The following is a 20744-nucleotide window of genomic DNA, read 5'->3' on the forward strand; positions in this document are numbered from 1 at the left end:
AGCGGTGCCGTGTACCTACAAAGCGAGCACGTGCTGCCGCACTAGCGCCTCTAACAGTGGTTGGCACCGTTTATTGCTGTCATTTTGCTCCGTGTCTTTTGTACAAGCTCCGCTTCTCGTGGCCAAAATATGACGGAAGCCTCCAGCCATTCTCACATCTCCCTCCGCCAATCAGCAGCTTGCCAGTGGACGTCCATGAGCATGCAATGAATTCAACACATCATCGAGAATCCAGTCTGTCCGTCTGCGTCTGCTTGAGGGACCAAGATAACTTGTAGAATACCCACGGTTCTGTACCGAGGGACGACTGAACTTTTTCGCTCGGGTTCTCACCGTGCTGCCGCGCTTTCTCCCCATACCAAAGGACGACTTCCCCGCCGACATGCCTCAATAGGTCCTCTCCTGCTCTCAGCATGTCGACACAAACGCGAAATGCCTACCTGGCTTCACGGCCGATGGTCATGGGCCTAGCAAAGGTCTTGGTCGTTGCATTTTCGCAGATTCCGTTCGTTCGAGCCGCTCCTCTACACCCCCTCTATCTCCTCGCCGTACCCGACAAACCGGAAGTACACGATCCCAGCAATCCTAGCCTGTGGATATACTTGACAGTGGCTGCGGCGCTCGTGCTGCTTGGGGGTGCTTTTGCCGGGTTGACAATTGCGTTGATGGGACAGGTAAGGCCACAAGCGGTGCTTGACGACAGCGTTAGATACTGACCCGAGAACAAGGATGAAATATATCTTCAGGTCATCCGAGATTCCGGCGAAGGACCGGAAAGGAAGCACGCTGCAAAAGTTTTGGACTTGTTACGAAAAGGAAAGCACTGGGTATTGGTCACACTGCTTCTCAGCAATGTCATTACGAATGAGACTCTTCCCATCGTGCTAGACCGTTCGCTCGGCGGCGGTTGGCCAGCTGTTTTGGGATCTACCGTGCTTATTGGTATGGACAGCCCACTCGATACTTGCGGTATTCCACTGATGAATCCACAGTCATCTTCGGCGAGATTGCTCCTCAGTCCGTCTGCGTCCGTTATGGACTACCCATCGGATCGTGGATGGCACCATTTGTCCTCGTCCTTATGTACCTCATGGCCCCGGTAGCTTGGCCCACGGCCAAATTGCTCGACTACCTCCTAGGGGAAGATCATGGAACCGTATACAAGAAGGCGGGATTGAAGACTCTAGTGTCACTACACAGAAGCTTGGGGGAAGCCGGCCAGCAACTGAATGCCGACGAAGTTACCATCATCAGCGCGGTCCTCGACCTCAAGGATAAGCCTGTCGGGAGCATCATGACCCCCATGGAGGACGTCTTTACACTCTCGCTCGACGATGTACTGGATGAGACCACCATGGACAACATCCTTTCGCAAGGCTACTCCAGGATCCCCATCCACCACCCAGATAATGACGAGAATTTTGTCGGCATGCTACTGGTCAAGATGCTCATTACTTATGACCCGGAGGATGCTAAACCGGTCCGTGATTTTGCCTTGGCCACACTACCTGAGACAAGGCCCGAAACAAGCTGCTTGGACATTGTCAACTTCTTCCAGGAGGGCAAATCCCATATGGTCCTTGTGTCTGAGTATCCGGGCGAGGATCATGGTGCCCTTGGTGTGGTCACTCTAGAAGATGTCATCGAGGAATTGATTGGCGAAGAAATCGTCGATGAATCCGATGTCTTTGTTGATGTGCACAAAGCTATTCGACGCGCAATGCCTGCCCCCACCCGCCGCATCCCGAAGACATTCATTGTCTCCGAACCGGCAGCACTCAACGGCACTACGTCGGATTTGGTCGACATCGATGAACGCGAAACATTGACTCCCACAGACCTGCAACGAATCAAGGCCTCCGACACCGGAAAGACGAAAGTGATCGCTGGACCTCGAAGGAGGTCAAGTGCATCCAACAGTGTCGCCACAGATGCCAAGACCGGCAAGCGACATAGTACTGACGACATTAAGGAACACTTGAAGCATCTAGGACCTTCAAATCTGGCAAGCAGACCCCGATCAACGAGGTATAACACGGTCAAGATCAAGAGGGGTACAGACACGGCCGCAAGAGAAAACGGCGGCGAAGGCCGAGCGACACCCGCTAGGAGGATATCAGAAAGTGCCTCTGAATATCAGAATGGCATCGGTGAAGGTGTCATCTCAACTGGTGGGAAAGAGGCCAGTGATGGTGTGCAAGCTCTCCATCAAGAGGGTTATGGAACACTTTCTCCAGAGAGACGGCCAGACAGTGCGACTAAGGGAGTACAGGCCGATCTCCTGGACACCGAAACTGAAAACACTGATGCCCACAGTGCCGATGATAATGGTGATGGTTATGGTGATGATGCCAAGCACCAAGATCGACCACCGGCGAAGACGATGGATAGCCAGAGCACTGTTGGGAGCCTACATGATGCGCGAAGTCAGTCGCGGACTATAATCTACCAGCCTAAAGGTCCTGCTCGAAGTGGCAGTATCACGGAAAATATTGTCGATACCAACGGCTTCCGCAAAATTGTCCTGGAAACTACCTCGAGCAGTGAGTCGAACGGGGAGGATGAAAACAGCGGTGCCAATAAAATCCATACACCACATGAAGAGAATACACAGTTGGCAACAAATGGAAAGCCAGAAGGAAGTAACAACAACAGCAGCAGCAGTAGCAACAACAACAACAAAAACAACCAAGAACAGCAACCACAACAGAGTCAAGGGGGGAAGAAGAAGAAACGTCGAAAGCGTAAGAATGGCCAGGGCAAAGGAGAGCGTGAGCCGCTTCTCGGATGAAGGATTTCTGGGAACCTTGTCCTCCTCGATCTGTCCCATAATATTGGGGTGTTGATCAAAAAAAATAATGTTCGACTGATGCACCAGTTACAGCCTTGCAGCCACGACTACATCGGCGCCGTACCGCAAAAGTTCTATTGGCCACACATGAGTTCCATGCCTTTGGCCCTGAGGATGAAGGGGAGTGAATGTCGACGTCGGTCGTTGAAGGTCGGAGCAACACCTTGCGCAACGGAACGAGGTAATTCTGTGTATGAGTATGTATTCACTGTTGACAACACAAGAGTGAATTGGCTGTATTGATGAGTCTTGCGCTGATTTATGCCATTCGCGTCTTCTCGGTCGCTGCCTCCCATTCACTTCCTCCTGTGACCCTCGCGTACGCCATCTCAGTTCCAATGCCCACCTTTCTGTACAAGGCGAGTTTGCCATCACTCTTTCCTATTTACTGTTACCTTGAGTTTCTGGAGGACGCCGTTGCTGTTGGTTATCATCCGCCCTTCTTCTCCACGACGTCCTCCCGCCTTTCACCTCCTTCACTTCACCACCCTTCGAGTTTCTGGTGCCCGCCCTTTCTATCATCAACACCTTCAGTCACTCCCAGCGTCTTCCCTCTCTACAACACCTATTGCTATTCGGCTTGGCAAGATAAATCCCCAATCGGGACGGCCAGTGAAGCAACAGTCGCAGCCGTCTATTTAGTTCTCACTTTCTCTTCTCTTCCTCCTTCTCTTCTTCTCTTTTCTTCTCCCACCACAAACAACTTTCTTCGTTCGCACACACTGTGCGCCCAAAGCCTTCAGTGTCTTCGAACGTTCTGTTTTGGTCTTCCTCTCTCTCCCTCGCTCAAGTTCGGACAAGTCAAGCGCAGCTGTTCTCTCTGCTGCTCCGCCTTGAGTGCTTTTCCCTCTCGCCCTTCTCGATCTTCGAGAAAAACATCGCCGTAAATCGCAGACTTGATCTGCGCGGCAGTCCTCCCTCCTCTCGCCCTCAAGATCGACGACTTGCTTGCAAGTCACCATCGCCGTCAATCGCAGACTTGTTCTGCGCGGCTCTCCTCGCCCTTCGACACCACGATCGACACTATCGCCGTCAACCGCAGACTCGTTCTGCGCGGCTTCCTCCTCTCACACCTCAAGATCGACGACTGTTTCGACCAGTCAATATCGCCGTAAATCGCGGACTTGTTCCGTGCGGCTTACCTCACCTTAACCTCACTTCACCCTCGAGGCCCGCGTGACTTCAGTCAAAGAAGTCACCCTATCGCAGTCAACCGCAGACACCAGGTCTGTGCTGCTTTCCTCGACACCTATAGCAGTCAATCGCAGACAGTGGTCTGTGCTGCTTCTCTACCGGTACAGCAAAAATGTTTCCGTCAATCTTCTCGCCCTTCAACATGGTCTTGTACCTGTTGTCGTACATTTTCTCCGACATTGCCAGTGGCTACAACCACCTGGCAACCGCAGCCGAGCGGGTCGTGACCTCGGCTGGCGAAGAGTTGGAGAGATGGCTCTGGGAGTCCGGCGTTGCCGACTCCCTGATGGCGCTGGGAACTGTGCACGAAGAGGAGATCCTGCCCTTCGTTGTGCTTTTTTTGTGCTGTTTGGTCTTTGTCATTGGGTCAATTTACTTCCAATGCACGCCTGATCCGTGGCGTGCACTCCAAGACAAGATCGACAACCGGTTCAATGCGGAGGTTGCCAGGATATGCTGGTTTGCTCGCGTAGGCGGAATCCTTGTCAAGTTCACCTACACCCATATCGTCAAGGTCGTTTACGACAGATGGGTCCGGGATTCCGTCAATCGCGTCTGCAGCCGCCTTGTAGGGGCACCAGCAGACATCCCAACCCCTGAGCCAGGGTTTATCCCGGGGGGTTTCCCGCATTTTGACGTCGACGACGGCGATGCCAGAGACGTCCAAGCCCAAAAGGACAAGCAGGAGGAGGACACTCGGCGACGAAGCAAGTTGGGCGAGCTTGCAACCGAGCTGGGTGATCTCCGGGCAACAGTGGCCTCGCTCGCTGAGAAGCTTGCTGAGGCCAACAAGCAGGCCAAGGAAGCAGAGGACAGACGGTTCTTCTGCACGACCATCTCTGGAAACAGCGCTCCCCAGAAAGCGCCTCCCTCTCCACGCGTCAGCCAGGCTGCCGTGGAGACCATCCATCTTCTCCAGCAACAGCTGGCGGAGATGATGGAAGAGGCCGCTGGCCTCCGGGGGGAGCTTGCTGCGGCCAGAGCTGCTGTAGAGGTGGTCGCTCCGGCCCCGGTGGCGCCAGTGGCTGTTGTTGTTGTTGACACCGTGGAAATCGGTGTCCAGACGGACCTCCCATCGCGTCCTTCTTCTCCTCTTCCAGAAACGGAAGAAGAGGCTAAGGCGGTGGTGGGGGTTGCCCCTGTTGTCGTTGACACAGGGTGCCAAACGGACGATCTTCCTTTGGAAGTGGCTTCCGTTGTCGCCGAAAAGGCGACACAAACCGTCGTCGACAACAACACCACTGTCGACACTGGGGTCCAGACAGACCCGGAAGACTCTGTCTCCGAGCCTGCTGTTCCTGTTGTCCCTGCCTCTGTCCTGGAGTCCCGCGATGCGGAGGTTCGGTCGTTGAAGGCCGATTCAGAACGACTCCGGGGTGAAATCCAGTCGATGACTGGTGAGCTGGCCACTGCTCAGAATGCCGTCATCGCCAAAGGTCAAGAGCTGACCGAGAGCCGGGAGCGTTTCACCGCGCTCGACCATGCCTACCAACAAACGGTGGCGACTCTCACAGCCTGCGACCAGGCGAGATAAGAGGCCGTCGCTCGGGTGAACGAGCTCCAGACGGCCAATTCCCAGGGCAACCAAGAGTTGGCCCGCGCAAGGGAGGCGCTCGAAGCCGCCTCCGCCAGCAACCTGCAGTTGCAGGAACGCTTCCAGGCCGGCCGCAGCCAGTTCGAGGCGGGCAAGGCTCAGTTCGATGAACTGAAGCGGAAGAACGACGAGGCGGTCGCCGAAAAGGCGGCACAAACCTCTTCCTTCGCGGAGGAGAGGGCATGCCTCGTCGCTGGTCGGGTCCAACTCGACACGGAGGTGAAAAGCCTCCGGGAGCGCCTGGGAGGCGTGGAATGGGCCGGCAAGAAGCTGGCCAAAGAGTTGCACGAGGTCCAGGAGGCGTCCAGTAAAAAGGACGCCCAGCTGGCCGCACTCAAGGCCCAGCTCGAGCCGCTTCGGGCCCAGACCACGCCGGGGGCGTCGGTCACGACAACAGCGGTGGCTCTCCCAGCAGCTGCAGCAGCAGCACCAACAACTCCGGCCGGCCGACAACAATCAAGCTCGCCGACATCGCGAGCTTCCAGCGCCGCCGGAGTTGTTGGAGGAGGCAACACAACGCCTCGGCTGGGAGAGTCCCCGCTCATGGGGGGTTCGAGGACGGCGCCGCGAGGAGCGCCCGAGTCCCTCCACCGTGTGATCGGCGACCTCACGCGCCGCGTTGCGGCGCTGACGGAGGAGAAGAAGAAGGAGGCGGAGGCCAAGGATGACCTCCTGCTGGAGCTGGAGCTCCTCAAGGAGCTGCACAAAAAGGACGACGAGGAGGCCCAAGCTGAGTTGGACGCAGCGAGGGCCAGACTCGACCAGCATCGCGCCGAAATCGGCGAGATGCAGTGGCAGCTCCGGACAAGGGAGATCGACCTTGCCGTGGCGACCAGCAAGGCTGACGCCGCCAGAAGCCAGTATGAGGCCTCGAAAGAGGCCGTCGGCGCGTTGGAGGTGGAGGTCGGCAACCTCGACCCTGAGCGTCGTGCAGCCACTATACGCAAGGGGAAGCGTGTGGCTCGCGACGACGCTCGGGAGTCGGAGGAAGCCAAGAGGGCCTTCACCGAAGACGACCGCCATACTGGCATGGCGGCGAGAGAGCGCGATGCGCTCTACGCCACGGCATCGTCGTCTCAGGAGTCTCCAGGCGACCAGCAGCCTCCAGAGGATGAGGCTGAGCTGTAGTGGCGATGCCCTCACTCAGACCTGGACCTCGATATAGGGCGATGCCCTTTATTTCTCCTTCTTTTTCTCCGGTATACCAGACAGACAAGACTTTGGCAACGACAAGCAGAGCAGAGCACAGCACAGCAGAAGCCTCGAAATGGAATCAATACTCAATCTTCCGACCAGTGGACGACTCACAATGTCCTGGAAGTGAAACACCATGAGGTACAGCATGCTCGCTCGCCAAAAAGTCTTGCAACCATCAGAACATTCTCAGTGCTGTCTCGAGTCCTGGGCAGAACATGGAGCAAACACAGATTCTTCAGTACGGCTTTGCAAATCATCGCCACCAGACTCGCAGAAATCCAATCGTCCCGGATGTCTTGACACGAGAAAGCAACAGCGCCACTTTCGCTCTCCAGATGAAACAAAACATCTACAGACCACACGAGACACACCAAAGAATGTTCAACATCCATCGCATCAAGCATTGATTGAATTTGCAGCCAAAACTATCTTCTCTTTCCGGCTGAAGACTGGCAAAACCATCCAGAAATTTGACTTGTCTCTTGCAAATTCAATCAGATGCATTGAAGGAAACCAAATCATGACAATCTCCATCCTCAGTCTTGTCAATCCTCAATCCGCCTATGAAACCTGCCAATCATCACAACAGGCAAATACTACCACATTAACCATGCAGCCACAAAAAGCTCTTGGGAAGAATGCTCTATCTCAGCATCAACCTTGAGACTGCACAGAATTTACGGTCAGAACTACCACTTTCCCCCGGATGAAGGACTTGCAACCCATCCAAATCCATCTTGGCTGCTAGTTCAATCACATGTATTGCAGGAATCCAAATCACGAGGACCTTCATCACCAGCCTTGTCAATCCTCATCATCAGCCTTGTCAACTCCATCACCAGTCTTGTCGACCTTCAATCTTTCGTCCGCCACCAACAACAGGCTCAAATCGTTCCATGCGAACCACACAAGCCACAAGAAACTCCTCTGAAGAGTCCTCAATACTTATCATTATCAAGCCTCGAATCTTCAATGCAGCCAGGAATGCCTTCCCCTTTCCTATCTAGCAGAAGACTTGCATTCAAATACTTGTCATTGTCCACTGCATTAACCAACACTCATCGCGAGGGGATAAGATCATCGTCCGAATCTTCATCATCATCAATCAATCCCCCTACATCGTCCATCATGACGCCTGCCAATCATCACAACAGGTTCAAATTCATTCAGAAAGACCATGCAAACACATGGCACAACAACCTCATGATAAGAATGCCCATTAGCATTCCTCAACATTTCATCAAAACATGGAACCAGAAGTGTCCTTCGTCCATTTTCAGCAACCTCAAGAATGTTGCAAATCATCATAAAGCCCAAGGCCTCCGATTATTCATCATTGGCATCAAATGCAACAAGCAGTGCAAAAGAGTCTTGCATCACCAAGCTTGAACCACCAGAATGTTCTGAAATTTCAATCTTCAACGCGAACCTCGCCATTGGGAGGGATTCAAATGATCAATGCTCATTAGCATTCAACGTCCGAACAAACTGAAAGCATTCGTCAAAAGCTAGCAAATCATCAACAACTTCACGATCTCCATATTGGGATCAACAGCAATGAGAGATGCAAAGATCTCTCATAAACAGAGTCACCAGACTGGGAAACCAAAAAGAAAAACAAAAAACAGAAAAAAATAAGAAAATAAGAAACAAAAGAAAAAACGAGAAAAACAAAAAAAGAAAAAAAGAAAAGAAAAGAAGAAAAAGAAGAAAAAAAAGGGAATGGCCATGGCATCAAGCATAACGTTTTGAAGCCAGAACAACCTCACAGGAGGTAATCTCATTCGCATTTAGCATTGGACCGACGATCCATCGAAGATGGATTCGGAACCGGAAAAGAGTCTTGCAACTCGTCAACTTACAAGTTGCAAGCTCACGATGTTCATCATGAGCATCGATGGTAATCAGTCAGAGAGACGCAGAGGCCTCTCACGAACAGACTCGGAAATCAAAAAAGAAAAAAGAAAAAAGACCAAGAAAAGGAGAATATAAGGAAAAAAAAGAAAAAAAGAAAAAGAGATGGTTACTATCATCACCCATGAGGCTTTCGAGCCAAATCAAACCCACAAGAAGAATGTTCATTAGCATTCAATCTTTAGCATTCAGCGTCAATCGCAGAAGAATGAAACGACAAGAGTCACAAGACCCAGAACTCTTGCAGAATGTCAGCGAGCTCACGATACTCATCATCAGAATCAACGCAACGAAAGACGTCATGGATCTTCCATGAATGCGTCACAAACAGACTCGGAATCAATCAGAAATAGGCTACGGTCATCAACCATCGATTAGGGGGCTTTCAAGCCAAAACGAATTCACAAGAAGAATGCTCTTTAGCATTCCGCATTCAGCGTCAAATTGCAGAGACACACAATCATCATGAGTCATCGGAACCATCACAATGTCTATCAGTGATATCAAATGCAATTGAAGATGCAAAGAACATCTTATAAGTCATAAACAGGACTTGGAAATCACACACTGGGTACCGGCGTCAATGATCAATCATCAATCATAAACATGAGGCTTTCGAGCCAGAAACAAATCCACAAGAAGAATGCTCTTTAGCATTCAGCATTCAGCGTCAAATTGCAGAGACATACAATCATCAGGAGTCATCAGAATCATCACAATGTCTATCAGTGATATCAAATGCAACGAAAGGTCCACCGCATGGAGCTTCCATGAGTCATAAACAGACTCGGAATTATCAAATATTGGCTACGGTCATCAATCATCAAACATGAGGCTTTCGAGCCAGAAACGAATCCACAAGAAGAATGCTCATGAGCATTCAGCATTCAGCGTCAAATCGCAGGAAAATGAAACGAGTCTTGTAAATCATCAAGAAGCTCACGATTCAGCCATCATCGGCATCAATTGCAACGAAAAGACCTCACGGAGTCGGATCTCCCATGAGTCATGAACAGAATTGAAAATCATCAAAAATTGGCCACGGTCATCAATCATCATCAATCATCAACATGAGGCTAAATCTCAAGCAGCCAGAAAACAAAACCGAAAAAGAAACTCTCAAATCAAGGAGAGAAAAGGAAAAAGAAAGCTCTTCAGCATTGGGCGGGTTGAATCGCCAGGTGAATCGAGTCGAGTGAGGTGGAGTGGTGTGGAATGGAACTTGGGTGAGGTCCCATGGACCGAAAATGGTGGTCTTGAAGTAGACCGAGGGGAGAAATTGCATGGTGTGGTGTGGAATCACAGGGGAAATTGAAACTTGAACGCAAGCAAAGCAACCAGCCGACTCAACTCAAAACAAAAGTGCTCTTTTCAGCACGAGGGCTTGCAGTCTAGCACTTCCGGACTTTGGAAAAAATCACAATCAAGTCCCACAATGAAGTCCGAACATCTCAAAACGTCAAGCACGGGATTGGTCGACGTTACCGCGCATGGCGATGACGGGGTCCTGGCAGGGGAAGGGGAAAGGGAAAGGAAAACGGAGCCAAAAAGTGCTTTTTATGCTTTGTCTATTGCTTTGCAGCACTGCACAGGGGGGACTGTAGTCTCGAGAGAAATTGCTCGATCCCAAGGGATCAAGTTCGAGTTCATATTCGGCGTTGCGTTGGTTTATCTTGACTGCAGTGCAGTGTATTGCTTGCATCGGGTCTGTCAAAACACAAAACCAACGAGCGAGCGAGCGAACCAAAACAAAAGAAAGTCATTGCTTTATTGCTTATTGCATGCTTGCTTGGTTTACAATTCAAAAGCTACAATCAAAGAAATGTTCAAATTCCACAAAATCCAGAGTTCAATTCAAAAGGTCAGTTTCTTCAAGTGTTTCGAGTATTGGATTTGTATGTGCTGCTGCAATCGCGCTGGTAGAAGCGGCGCCGGTACCCAAAGTTTAGTCAGTACATGTGATTCAGTTGGAGGTCGGACTTGTAGTTGTGCATCTTTACTGCAGTGATTGTGACACCAAACACGTTACCAACCAACTGGTAGGGTATTGTAGATTCGCCAACGTCCATGTGAATGCTATTCAACCTACGCAAGCACTATAGTGTTACTAGTCTGACGACAGGATATGAAGCACGCGAAGAGAAGATATGGCCCATACGGTCAACGTGAGGCCTCGTTGATTGTACATTCAACAACGACATGGGTCGAGCTACGAGTCCCAGGGAAGGAGGCATTAACCAAGAAAGGATATTCAAGCAGGTTACAAGCAATCGAATTCGCATTAACAAGCTGGCTTTGACGTGTGCTAAATAAACGTCCAAAAATCAGAGTAGTTAACTGGTTTAACACCTTGCTTTTCCGAGACCACAACGCATTTTGCACCTTTGCCTTCGAGGCTTCGCCTTCGCTTTTGCTTTTGTTAATCTTCCATTATTCTCCCTTCTTGACCCTTTCCAAATTGATAGCCGCGGAAACATAGGCCAAATGACTGAATGCTTGGGGCGTGTTGCCGAGCTGCTCACCACTGACGGAAATCTCCTCGCTCAGCATGCCGACATGGTTGCGGAAGTTGGTGACGGTTTCAAACATATTGGTGGCGACGTCGAGGTATCGTTTGTCATACTTGCCGGCGCGGACGAGTGCTTCGACTAGCCAGAGGGTGCACATGACGAATGTGCCTTCGCGACCGCCGACGCCTGGTGAGAATAGAGGGGAGTTGTCAGAACGAGTAGTAGGAGGAGGATGAGGAGGAGGAGGTGGACTAGGCGATACTGCTGATTTGTGAAAAAGAAGAGAATGGAGAGAACGAAAAGTTTGAAAGGAATGGAGGGCAAGTTTGTGTCTCAGACTTACCATCATCCGTCTTTGTGTGATCATATCGAAATACAAACCCAGCCGAGGTCAAGCCGCCTTTCTCGGGCGTTCGAAGAATCCGGTCCAAGGTACCTACAAACTGCGGGTCGTTGGGCGACATGAAAAACACCAATGGGGCAATCAGCACCGCTGAGTCAAGAGTCGTGTTAGACTCGTAGCTCTGCACGAAGCAGTTCAGCTCGTAGTTGTATCCCTTCTCCATGACTTGTTCGTAGATGGCGTCGCGGGTATCGAACCATTTGTGGCGGTTGGGACAGGGGAAGTTTCGTTTTTCGGCCAGCCGCAGCGCGCGATCCACCGCGACCCAGAGCAGCATTTTTGAGTATGTAAAGTGTTGCTTCTTGCCGCGCACCTCCCAGATGGACATGTCGGGCTGGTTCCAGACTTTACACACAAAGTCGGTCAGATATCGAATGTCCAGCCACTGCGCGTACGAAATGGGTTTTCCGTGCTTGTTGTACAGGTAGATCGAGTCCATGAGCTCGCCGTAGATGTCGAGCTGGACGTGGTCGGTGGCGGCGTTGCCAATACGCACGGGCTTGCTGTCCTGATACCCGGACAGGTGGTCGAGGACGACCTCAGGGAGATGGGTGCCTCCGTCAATACTGAACATCAGTGGCAGGTGGTGGATGGAGTCGGAAGCCTCGGCGATCTTGCGCCATTCGGCAATCCGGGCAAAAATAAAATTGATGTACGCCTCTGCTTCGGCGGGGAAGCCCATTTTCAAAAAGACATAAATGGTGAAGCTCGAGTCGCGCACCCATGAATATCGGTAGTCCCAGTTTCGAGGTCCGCCAATGGCTTCTGGTAAAGAAAAAGTCGGAGCTGCCACAATCGCCCCTGTCGGGTCGTAGGTCAGCAGCTTCAGAACTAACATGCTGCGCTCGATTTCTTGCTGGAACCGGCCGGTGTATTTGCACGCTCGGATCCAAGAGGTCCAAAACTTGAACGTTTCGTTCTCCAGGTTGGCGACCAGGTCCTTGGTTAGATGTGGAGCAACGTGTTTGCTGCACATGATCATGAAGATTTGGTGGCCTTCCTCGAGGTCGAATCGAGCGCGCAGTTTGTCCTCACTGCCGTCTTCTGATGCGACGGACTGGAACATCTTTGGAGGGGAACTTGGCGGCCGCTCGTGGACGCAATATGTCGCAAAGAACTCGGGCATGTCCTGGCACTCGGCCTCGTTCGCAGGTATCCACTTTAAACTCTGATGATACGTGCCGTCCTCGACGTTCACCTCCGATCCACGCATGGCGCCTTTGTCCATGGCGTACCCTGGGCGCGGGCAGAGTTCAATGTCAAACGACATCTTTCCGCGCACGCACTCGAGCTTCCTGACTAAGGTTGAGCCGCTCCATTTCTCCCTGAGGAGCTTGTTGTACTTTGAAAGGGCGAAGAAATCGGTCACGTCGACCACGCCGTCCTCGTCGATCCATTTGGTTTGTAGGATGTTGGAGGAGGCTCGATAGTTCTGTTTGCATACCGTACTGCTTTGTGGGCTGATGCTCCAGTGGCCGCCACCGCCCTGGCTTGTGTCGAGAATCCGGCCGAAGATGGATGGAGAATCAAACTTGGGCCAGCACATGAAGTCGATGCTGCCGTTCTTGCCCACCAGGGCGCAGGTCCGCATGTCACCAATGAGGCCATAGTCCTCAATATGAATGGGAATATGTCCCTGAGCAGCCTCCCCCATGTTGTATCGGATAGCAAGCTGGCTTTGTAGTTCAAGTCCGGGTTTTCGGATAACTACACTTCTGGAAGACTATGGCGCACAATGTTTCACGTCTGGCAGAAGTCGATAAGAGCAAAGTCGAGGCTTAACTTGAGAATACCGGACAGACGCACTTGAGGTGGTGTTTCAAGGACATGTCACAGGGCCCGGCCCGATTGGGACAATGGGGAGATTACTAAGGGAAATACGAGAAAATGGTGACGCACTTGTGCTGCCGAGATCTGTACCAGGTACTTCTTTTTCAGTGTACTTTCATGTAAGTCGGGCTGCTCAGTCAGGCAAGAATACCAGCTGAAAGACCTGAATTAGGTGGTGGAAACGGTGTTGTTGCTCACTACTAGCACTCATATCCGGTATCTCCGCGACGGGGTGCCACGTGATATGTATTCTGCCACGTGACTAGGATATCACGTGGACTGCCCTAAGGCTGGCTGTTTGAATACTCGATACTCGCATAAGGCTGAGGCTGTGATCAAACCTGACTTGACTACCATTGCAATAGCCAGATAGACTAGTACTACATGCTAGTCGTCCTACAATGGTTTCCTGGACAGAAGCACTGATCAGATACATGTCCTCACTTATGATGAGCCACCCTCCGGCACACGACTTCAAGTTGGCGGCAACCGCTATCTTCCTGCCAAGTTGCCTTAGCGGCTAAAGCGTTGTGAAAACTGCTCGCAGCTCACGTGCGACTCACCCGGATCACAAGCTGTGGAGGTAAGCACTTAACGCTCAAGTCTGATACCGCCGAGATTCCGGAGTAATCCGGGGTAGTTCGGCCGGGCGCATGGTGTCTTTGTGAATTGGACATGAGCATCGTGATAAATAAGGTATCAAGTGTTCGGAGACCCGGTATTCTCAGCTCCAACTTAGTCCAGCCTGACAGCGAAGTGACGCAACATGGCCGGGGCAAGTCTTTTCTACGGTTATGAATATGCTTCGGGGTAAGATAAAGAAAATTGCTGCCTGCTGAATTCCCGGAAAGCACTTTTTCGAGGACGGAATAGCCTGCGCAAGAGGCCCTAGAGTGGATTTCGAACAAAAGGTTGCGCTGTACAGGCTATTTTGGGCTGGGAAAAAGGGGCGTTCACTAGCAAACTGCAAGGTGTTAGCAAATCAATTATTGGCCGATTGCTCGAGCGACAAGTATACTCACTTCCAATCACTCCGTTCACAGGAATGTCAATACTCGTAGTATAGCTTGCCGCATCACTGAGCAAATACACATACGCACCACCTAACTCCTGGACCTCGGCCAACCGTGGCATGCCGCCGTAGTAGTTCAGTTGCTGTTCCCAGTCCGGCTGTTGAGGCACCCAGTACGTCATCGTCGTCTTCACCAGTCCGGGAGACACGCTGTTGACTCTGATACCGTACTTTGCCCATTCCATGGCCAATGTATGCGTCATGTTGCGGACGCCGGCCTTGGAAGCGCCATATGGTGCTGAGGGAACGCGCTGGAATGCCGAGGATGTTAAGAGACTGACAAACTGGCTGCCTGGCAGAAGAGTGCACGAAGCCAACATACCTTATTGGGTCGATAAGACGCCATTGATGCCGTAAAGACGATAGCACCTTTGGTGTTTTGCTTGATGAATTGTCGTGCAGCGGCTCGAGCGCTGTAGAAGGCACCAAACATCTAAACGCAGGCATCAATATGGCACCAATGTGGCTGAGGTGAGCAAAGTCAAAGAACATACATTGATGGCAAAGAGTGCTTCGATTTCCTCCTTAGTGAAGTCCAACGCAGACTTGTGATTCGTCCGTCCTGCGTTGATCACCATACCGTGCAAAGCCCCTGCCTGGGCAACGATTTCTTCGATGGCTTGTGTTACAGTCTCCTCCTTCGTGACATCAGCTTGCACAGCGAAAAGCTTCCCGTTAAAACGCTTCGAGAGTTGTTCAAATTCAGGGCCAGACTCGGCCAGGTCGATCGAGTAGACGGCTGCGGCTCCGTTGACAAGACAACATTCTGCGATTCCTAGGCCAATGCCACGATTTGCTCCCGTAACTGCATGTACATGGTCAGTAAGGTGCGGCCGAGAAAAGTAACTTCATTGTTCACAGGGAGCATACTGGCAATTATCTTTCCGGCAAGTGTAATTTGTGTCTGGACTGGTGGCGTGTTGTCGACAGAGGTGGAATGGGCGGAAACACCATTACTCTGGAGTGAATCTCCGTTCTGCGAGGGCGCTTGAGAAGCCATGGTATCAAAGTACTAGACTGGATGATGGAGTATATAAACAGACAATCCCTGTCGAAGCGCAGAAGGCAGGGAGTAGTCAGATGTCGAACGTACGGAGAGAGTATTTCTATGGTGAGTTGGTCCTCTGCTTCGAGACCTCTGGACCAGTTGGCGGGTTTGCGAACTCGATCAGCAGGTGTCGCTTTCGGTCGACGCGGGACCTTGAGCAATCATCTAGTTGTGGTGGAGATCATGCAGATCATTCAAGCGCAATATCCCGGCTCGGGGCCTTCTCGTCTCGGGGCATCGAGGTTAAGCGGTTGTGCTTAGTGGAGGCCTTAAATGGGGTGAACATATCAATCTCCAGAATACCGTAGTACTTCCATTTACAATCTAAGAAGGGCTCCGCTGACAGAGTCTGCCAGCCGGGCTCGCCAAAGCCTTCTCTCATTCAGTAGGAACATCTCCCCACGCTGGCCAAAGCAAAAATTAGCCACTCCTCCCGGCACCAGAATCTTTCCAATTAGACATCCCCCAACCGACCAGACGTTGACCCCGTCACCACATCCACTGTACACATTGCCTTCCATGTCGCACTTGATGCCGTCGGGAATGCCTGTGTCACAGAAGGCAAACAATCTGCGGTTCGTCAGGAATGGTTGGCCTGCATAAAGCTGAACGTCGAAGGCGTAGCTATGAAAGATGAGCAACTGATATTGCGCCACTTCGATAATAATGACTAGGTAACTCACATGGTAGATGCTCTGGTGTCATCAACGTTTTCCACGCCTCGAATCCAGTCGGTATCCGTCACATACAGCGTTTTCTCATCGGGCGCGAAACACAATCCATTCGGCCTGCCAAATCCATCTGCAACCGCTCGGATCCCCCTGGTGGAAGGCACATATCTGTAAACCTGGTTTGGAAGACGAGGTTTAGTTCTGTATCCTTGGTCGAAACCATAGCATGGATCTGTGAACCAGATACTCCCATCGCTATGGACGACGACATCGTTTACAGAGTTGAAAGGTCGGCCATAGAAGTCTGATACCAGCAACTCAACATGATACGGAGGAAAGACATCCATGCAGTAGATACCACTAGGAGCGGTCGCTGAGCCTTGGGAACAAATCAATAATGTGGTTCGGCCGTAGTTAACACCCCCATTGGCCATTTCGATCTTGGGACAGCTGACTTTTTCACATTGTGCACTCCTGTCTGTTGGACTGAGGGTGATTTTGGAGACCTGTACCGACCTCGAACCTGCTGCATTGAATATCTGGTTGCTGGTGACGAACAGCTCGTTTTTCTCTGCAATGAACACTCCCGCCTCGTGGGCGAACGGGTAATCGTGTTCGAGAAGTATATCCAATTTCGGGACACTTCCAAGGATTGTCCGGAATGATTCGTCGTATACACGAAAGTGATCCATGTTTTGGAGGGCAAAAGTACCTAACCACTGGTCTCGCGCGGAGTCGCGTATCAAACGAGTCTCGGCTTCGTGTCGTATTTGTGCCAGTGAAGAGGTCAGCCGAAGCCACGAGCACTTTTATTGAGCCTGGATCTGCAACGTAAGTAGTATCACCCCTGGTGACTTTTCGTCTCGAGGTTGTCGGTTCACGGTTAATGGGGTCGGCGATCTGTCGTTCGACAGCCGCGGAAATCCTACAGAGGCAATTTCCGCCCAAGTGACATTCTCGGCATCATCTTGCAACTTGGCAGGAACCAACATCCGACAATAGAACCAACACCCGACGCCGCGTATATCTGTCGCTCAGAGGGAGAAGGATACGTCTTTCGAAGCTGGAAATCATGGCCCAACAACAAACCGATTCCGCCTCATGGCGAGCAAGCAATCGCCATCTTCAGATCCTGCAAGCAGCTGAGCAAGGAAACTACGGCGTAATCGCGGCTATTGCGTACAACATTGAGCAGATTCTCGGCCTGATTGAGGCTGCCGAAACCGCGCGGTCACCACTGATTATCCAATTTTTTCCATGGGCAGTTACATTTTCAAAGGGACTTCTAATTCGAGCGGCGGCAGATGCTGCGCAACGATGCAGCGTGCCCATTTCAATTCATCTCGACCACGCGCAGGATGAGACCCTTATCAAACAGGCGGCCGATACATTACCGTTTGACAGTATTATGGTGGATATGTCCCATCACGAGAAGCAAGACAACCTTGCCAAAACAGCCGGGCTGGTAAGGTATTGTCAAGAGCGCGGTATCGCGACCGAAGCAGAGCCTGGCAGAATCGAAGGGGGTGAGGATGGCGTGATGGATACAGCCGGCTTAGAAGGAATGAAGACTACAATCGAGGAGACCGATGAGTTTTTAGCCACAGGCGTCGATGTTCTTGCCCCAGCAATTGGGAACGTCCACGGAGAGTATGGACCCCAGGGTCCTAACTTGGATTTTGATCGGTGAGGTCACAGCATTAGAAGCGTTCAGTAGACAAGACTGACTCCGCAGACTGAACAAGATCCGAGAACACATGGGCGGGAAAGCTAAGATCGCTCTGCATGGCACGAATGGCTTCTCACCGGAATTGATGAAACGTTGCATTGTGGCCGGCGTCACCAAGATTAATGTCAACAAGCTAGTCCTTGACGATTACTCCGGGCATCTAGCTGCTAATGCAGGCAAAATCCCCCAGACAATCCTGATGGAACAAGGTGTCAAGAAGACTGTTGATCTCACAATGAAATGGATGGAAGTGTGCGGGTCTGCTGGTAAGGCATGAAATATATGACTATTCTTCGACTGGCTGGAAGGGCTTCAGTCCGATGTTGAAACACCTCAACAAGGCTCAGAAGTATCCCAAATGGCTTTGAGGTCTCCCTCCATCGGGTTAACTGGCCAGCCAGTCCTCTGTCTGCACAGGTCAATGAGTCTGAGGATTTCTTGCCGTTTACGTTCGTCAGATGTGCACATTCCAGCTTCTCAGAAAGTCAGACAACGACGAAAGGAAAACAGGATGGGATGACCCACCAATGAAAAGACACTGGGACGAAGCAACGCTAGATCCATAATCAGTCAGAGTAATGGCGATACCACCGATGGCTTCGACGTGTCTGTCCAATTGTCTTTGCCGTCGTATAGAGGAATTGAGCCCCCCGATCGTGGGTTTGTGGAGGATGAGCAGGATTTGCGCGGCATTGTATATCTGCATGGCAACCCCTTTGAACTGACTGTTAGCGTAGAAAGATTGGGTCACTTATCGTGCTAGCATACCAAACATAGCCGGATGAGTCCATTGAGGTTTGAACACACATCCTCCGACCGCCACTCGCTGTGTGGGCAGAGGAGTGAATTCAATGCTGAGATGTCGCTTCCAGTCATCGAGCATTGACTCCAAACGCTCGGCAGCGTTGATTCTCGCTTGTATATTGTTTCCTTCCCCCGACTGTTCGATTTCCGAGCAGTAATTGATCACCTTGGCCATCAAGAAGAAAGATCTTGCGGCAACTTCCCAAGGATTCATCTCGTCCAGTGTTCTCACGGGTATCCAGAATGTGAAGGTTTTACGCTTGTCTCGAAAAGCTGCCCAAACGTCTTGTTGCAACCACGCCCACCAGACAGCGGCCCTCAGACCGCCTGTATCACCGTGGATGACCTGAGAACGTTGAATGCCAAAGACTCCCTGCAGGTGCTTCTCCCAATCCTTACGGGAGCCGTCCAGCATTTCATAGGCCGAGATTATCAGCGCCGTGGCAAGAAGTTCGAGGCTTGTGAGATACGAACCGTGTCGCATCGCACTTTGAACATAGTGTAGGCTTTCATGGTAGTATCGCAATGCATCATGCCGTCTGTAGATATTTCCGTTGGCGAAGGCCGGGTTAAGAGACAGGTATCGAACCGAAAGCGCCAAGATTGCAGCAAGCAGTCCAACGTTGTACATGGCCAGACGTGGAACCAGGGTGCAGAAATGTCGAAATGGGTCAAATAAATCTATCCAGGAGCTGATTCGGTTCACGAAGACCTCGAATAAATGTTGTTCGGTGTCCTGCAACAAGATTGCGTCAGGCGATTTCCATAAGGCACGATCTGTTGCATATGGTCGTGAAGTTGCTTGGTCCGAGGCGGGCCCTATTTGCCCTAGGACGCCATCCGTAAAGAGAGCCCAGCTTGGTCTTTCTGCTGACATGTCCAGGAAATTTGATATGTCGGGCACAGCACCCAACGTTGGACACTGACTTCCCAGCGTGCCGTGCCCGTCAGTGTTCATGGTTCCAAAGTCTGCATCATTCGCCAGCATTCCAAACCACCGTGCAGTTGCAACATCAATCACAGAGCCAAATGATATGTCTGTCCCGGCATCAGGACTGATACCAACCGGGTCTGTTGCCTGGAGCGGTGCGAGTTGGGGATTGTTGCAAACGGAAGGAGGGTCTTCTCCAGAGGGCTGTCGGTTATCGTGGCCTTGGGTCTGAAGTGGCGAGTGTCTCTGGGGGCCAACATCGCCAATTCCCGTCGGTGGAAAATTGTCACTTCGTGAGGGGAAGAAGCTGTAGCTCTGATTCACCATATTGGCGTCATTCAGAGTTCTGTCCCAGAAGTCTTGACTCTGATCTGTCCGACCGTCTTCTCCCGTAGCATTCGAGCCGGTTGAGTCATCGACCGACGAAGCTTGCGGAGACGGGTCAGGGGCCGATCGTTGAATATCGCTGCCTCTGCCATCCTGCGCACGAGCAGAGATCTCCGGATAATGGCAAATCTTGTCGCTTCTGGCGCAAAGTCCGCAGCGAGGCTTGAGTTCATCGCATTTCAGATGGCGTTTCCGACAAGTCAGACTTTTTCAGATGAAAGTGGTTAAATCAAGCCCTGAGAATCAAGCAACCGACTTACCAGCCCGTTTTCGTTCTGATCCCTCTGCTGCGACTTTTTCGTACGCGGGTTGTTGTATCTGGGGTTGTCATATTGTCTCATGCTCATATTTGACCACCGAGGACGGCATTCGAGATAGGCACGCCATCCAGCCCTCTGGAGATACCTTCGACGTTGAGCATACGGTCATGAAATTCACATTGCGGATTGTCAGGCAGTCCTTTATGCGCTGATGATCAGGTGCCAACTTACAGAGGTATGACTTGAAGGACTTGGCAAACTCACGTGAGGACTTGCCGTCCCCAGCACGCAATCTGTTCTTGAGCTCCGCCGTAGATATGTTCCACATAGGTCTAAGTGCCTCCCCGGA

The 20744-nt window shown here is 51.5% G+C and overlaps 7 protein-coding genes across 7 annotated transcripts; 3 read left to right on the forward strand and 4 right to left on the reverse strand.

Annotated features, from left to right (window-relative positions):
- Positions 1-413: 413 nt before the first annotated feature.
- HMPREF1120_05962 (hemolysin) lies at positions 414-2791 on the forward strand (the record flags this gene model as incomplete). Its single annotated transcript, XM_009160155.1, has 3 exons — positions 414-674; positions 729-942; positions 993-2791. The coding sequence occupies 3 exons, from the start codon at positions 414-416 to the stop codon at positions 2789-2791; spliced, it is 2274 nt and encodes a 757-aa protein (XP_009158403.1).
- Positions 2792-4187: 1396 nt separating this feature from the next.
- Positions 4188-6767, forward strand: HMPREF1120_05963 (uncharacterized protein; the record flags this gene model as incomplete). The annotated part of the gene is made up of 2 exons (XM_009160156.1): positions 4188-5543; positions 5610-6767. The coding sequence occupies 2 exons, from the start codon at positions 4188-4190 to the stop codon at positions 6765-6767; spliced, it is 2514 nt and encodes an 837-aa protein (XP_009158404.1).
- Positions 6768-11006: 4239 nt separating this feature from the next.
- Positions 11007-13666, reverse strand: HMPREF1120_05964 (glucoamylase). Its single transcript, XM_009160157.1, has 2 exons — positions 11604-13666; positions 11007-11446 (listed from the first exon to the last, which is right to left on the reverse strand). The coding sequence occupies exons 1-2, from the start codon at positions 13315-13317 to the stop codon at positions 11181-11183; spliced, it is 1980 nt and encodes a 659-aa protein (XP_009158405.1). The 5' UTR covers positions 13318-13666; the 3' UTR covers positions 11007-11180.
- Positions 13667-14449: 783 nt separating this feature from the next.
- HMPREF1120_05965 (short chain dehydrogenase) lies at positions 14450-15565 on the reverse strand (the record flags this gene model as incomplete). Its single annotated transcript, XM_009160158.1, has 5 exons — positions 14450-14457; positions 14516-14816; positions 14888-14998; positions 15060-15370; positions 15436-15565. 5 exons carry the CDS (start codon positions 15563-15565, stop codon positions 14450-14452), a joined length of 861 nt encoding a protein of 286 aa, XP_009158406.1.
- Positions 15566-15930: 365 nt separating this feature from the next.
- HMPREF1120_05966 (gluconolactonase) lies at positions 15931-16976 on the reverse strand (the record flags this gene model as incomplete). The annotated part of the gene is made up of 2 exons (XM_009160159.1): positions 15931-16237; positions 16297-16976. The coding sequence occupies 2 exons, from the start codon at positions 16974-16976 to the stop codon at positions 15931-15933; spliced, it is 987 nt and encodes a 328-aa protein (XP_009158407.1).
- Positions 16977-17356: 380 nt separating this feature from the next.
- Positions 17357-18290, forward strand: HMPREF1120_05967 (tagatose 1,6-diphosphate aldolase; the record flags this gene model as incomplete). Its single annotated transcript, XM_009160160.1, has 2 exons — positions 17357-17970; positions 18020-18290. 2 exons carry the CDS (start codon positions 17357-17359, stop codon positions 18288-18290), a joined length of 885 nt encoding a protein of 294 aa, XP_009158408.1.
- Positions 17796-20613, reverse strand: HMPREF1120_05968 (uncharacterized protein). The gene is made up of 4 exons (XM_009160161.1): positions 20396-20613; positions 18782-20340; positions 18539-18727; positions 17796-18486 (listed from the first exon to the last, which is right to left on the reverse strand). The coding sequence occupies exons 1-4, from the start codon at positions 20464-20466 to the stop codon at positions 18347-18349; spliced, it is 1959 nt and encodes a 652-aa protein (XP_009158409.1). The 5' UTR covers positions 20467-20613; the 3' UTR covers positions 17796-18346.
- Positions 20614-20744: the final 131 nt, after the last annotated feature.

The sequence above is a fragment of the Exophiala dermatitidis genome (assembly GCF_000230625.1).
Source record: "Exophiala dermatitidis NIH/UT8656 unplaced genomic scaffold supercont1.5, whole genome shotgun sequence".
Taxonomy (NCBI): domain Eukaryota; kingdom Fungi; phylum Ascomycota; class Eurotiomycetes; order Chaetothyriales; family Herpotrichiellaceae; genus Exophiala; species Exophiala dermatitidis.

Coding starts and splice junctions, on each gene's coding strand:
- HMPREF1120_05964 (XM_009160157.1), bottom strand. CDS start 13,317: ATGGGGGAGGCTGCTCAGGGACATATTCCCATTCATATTGAGGACTAT. Junction 11,447..11,603: donor TCACACAAAGACGGATGATG/GTAAGTCTGAGA, acceptor TATTCTCACCAG/GCGTCGGCGGTCGCGAAGGC.
- HMPREF1120_05968 (XM_009160161.1), bottom strand. CDS start 20,466: ATGACAACCCCAGATACAACAACCCGCGTACGAAAAAGTCGCAGCAGA. Junction 20,341..20,395: donor ATCAGAACGAAAACGGGCTG/GTAAGTCGGTTG, acceptor CATCTGAAAAAG/TCTGACTTGTCGGAAACGCC. Junction 18,728..18,781: donor GACTCATCCGGCTATGTTTG/GTATGCTAGCAC, acceptor GTCAGTTCAAAG/GGGTTGCCATGCAGATATAC.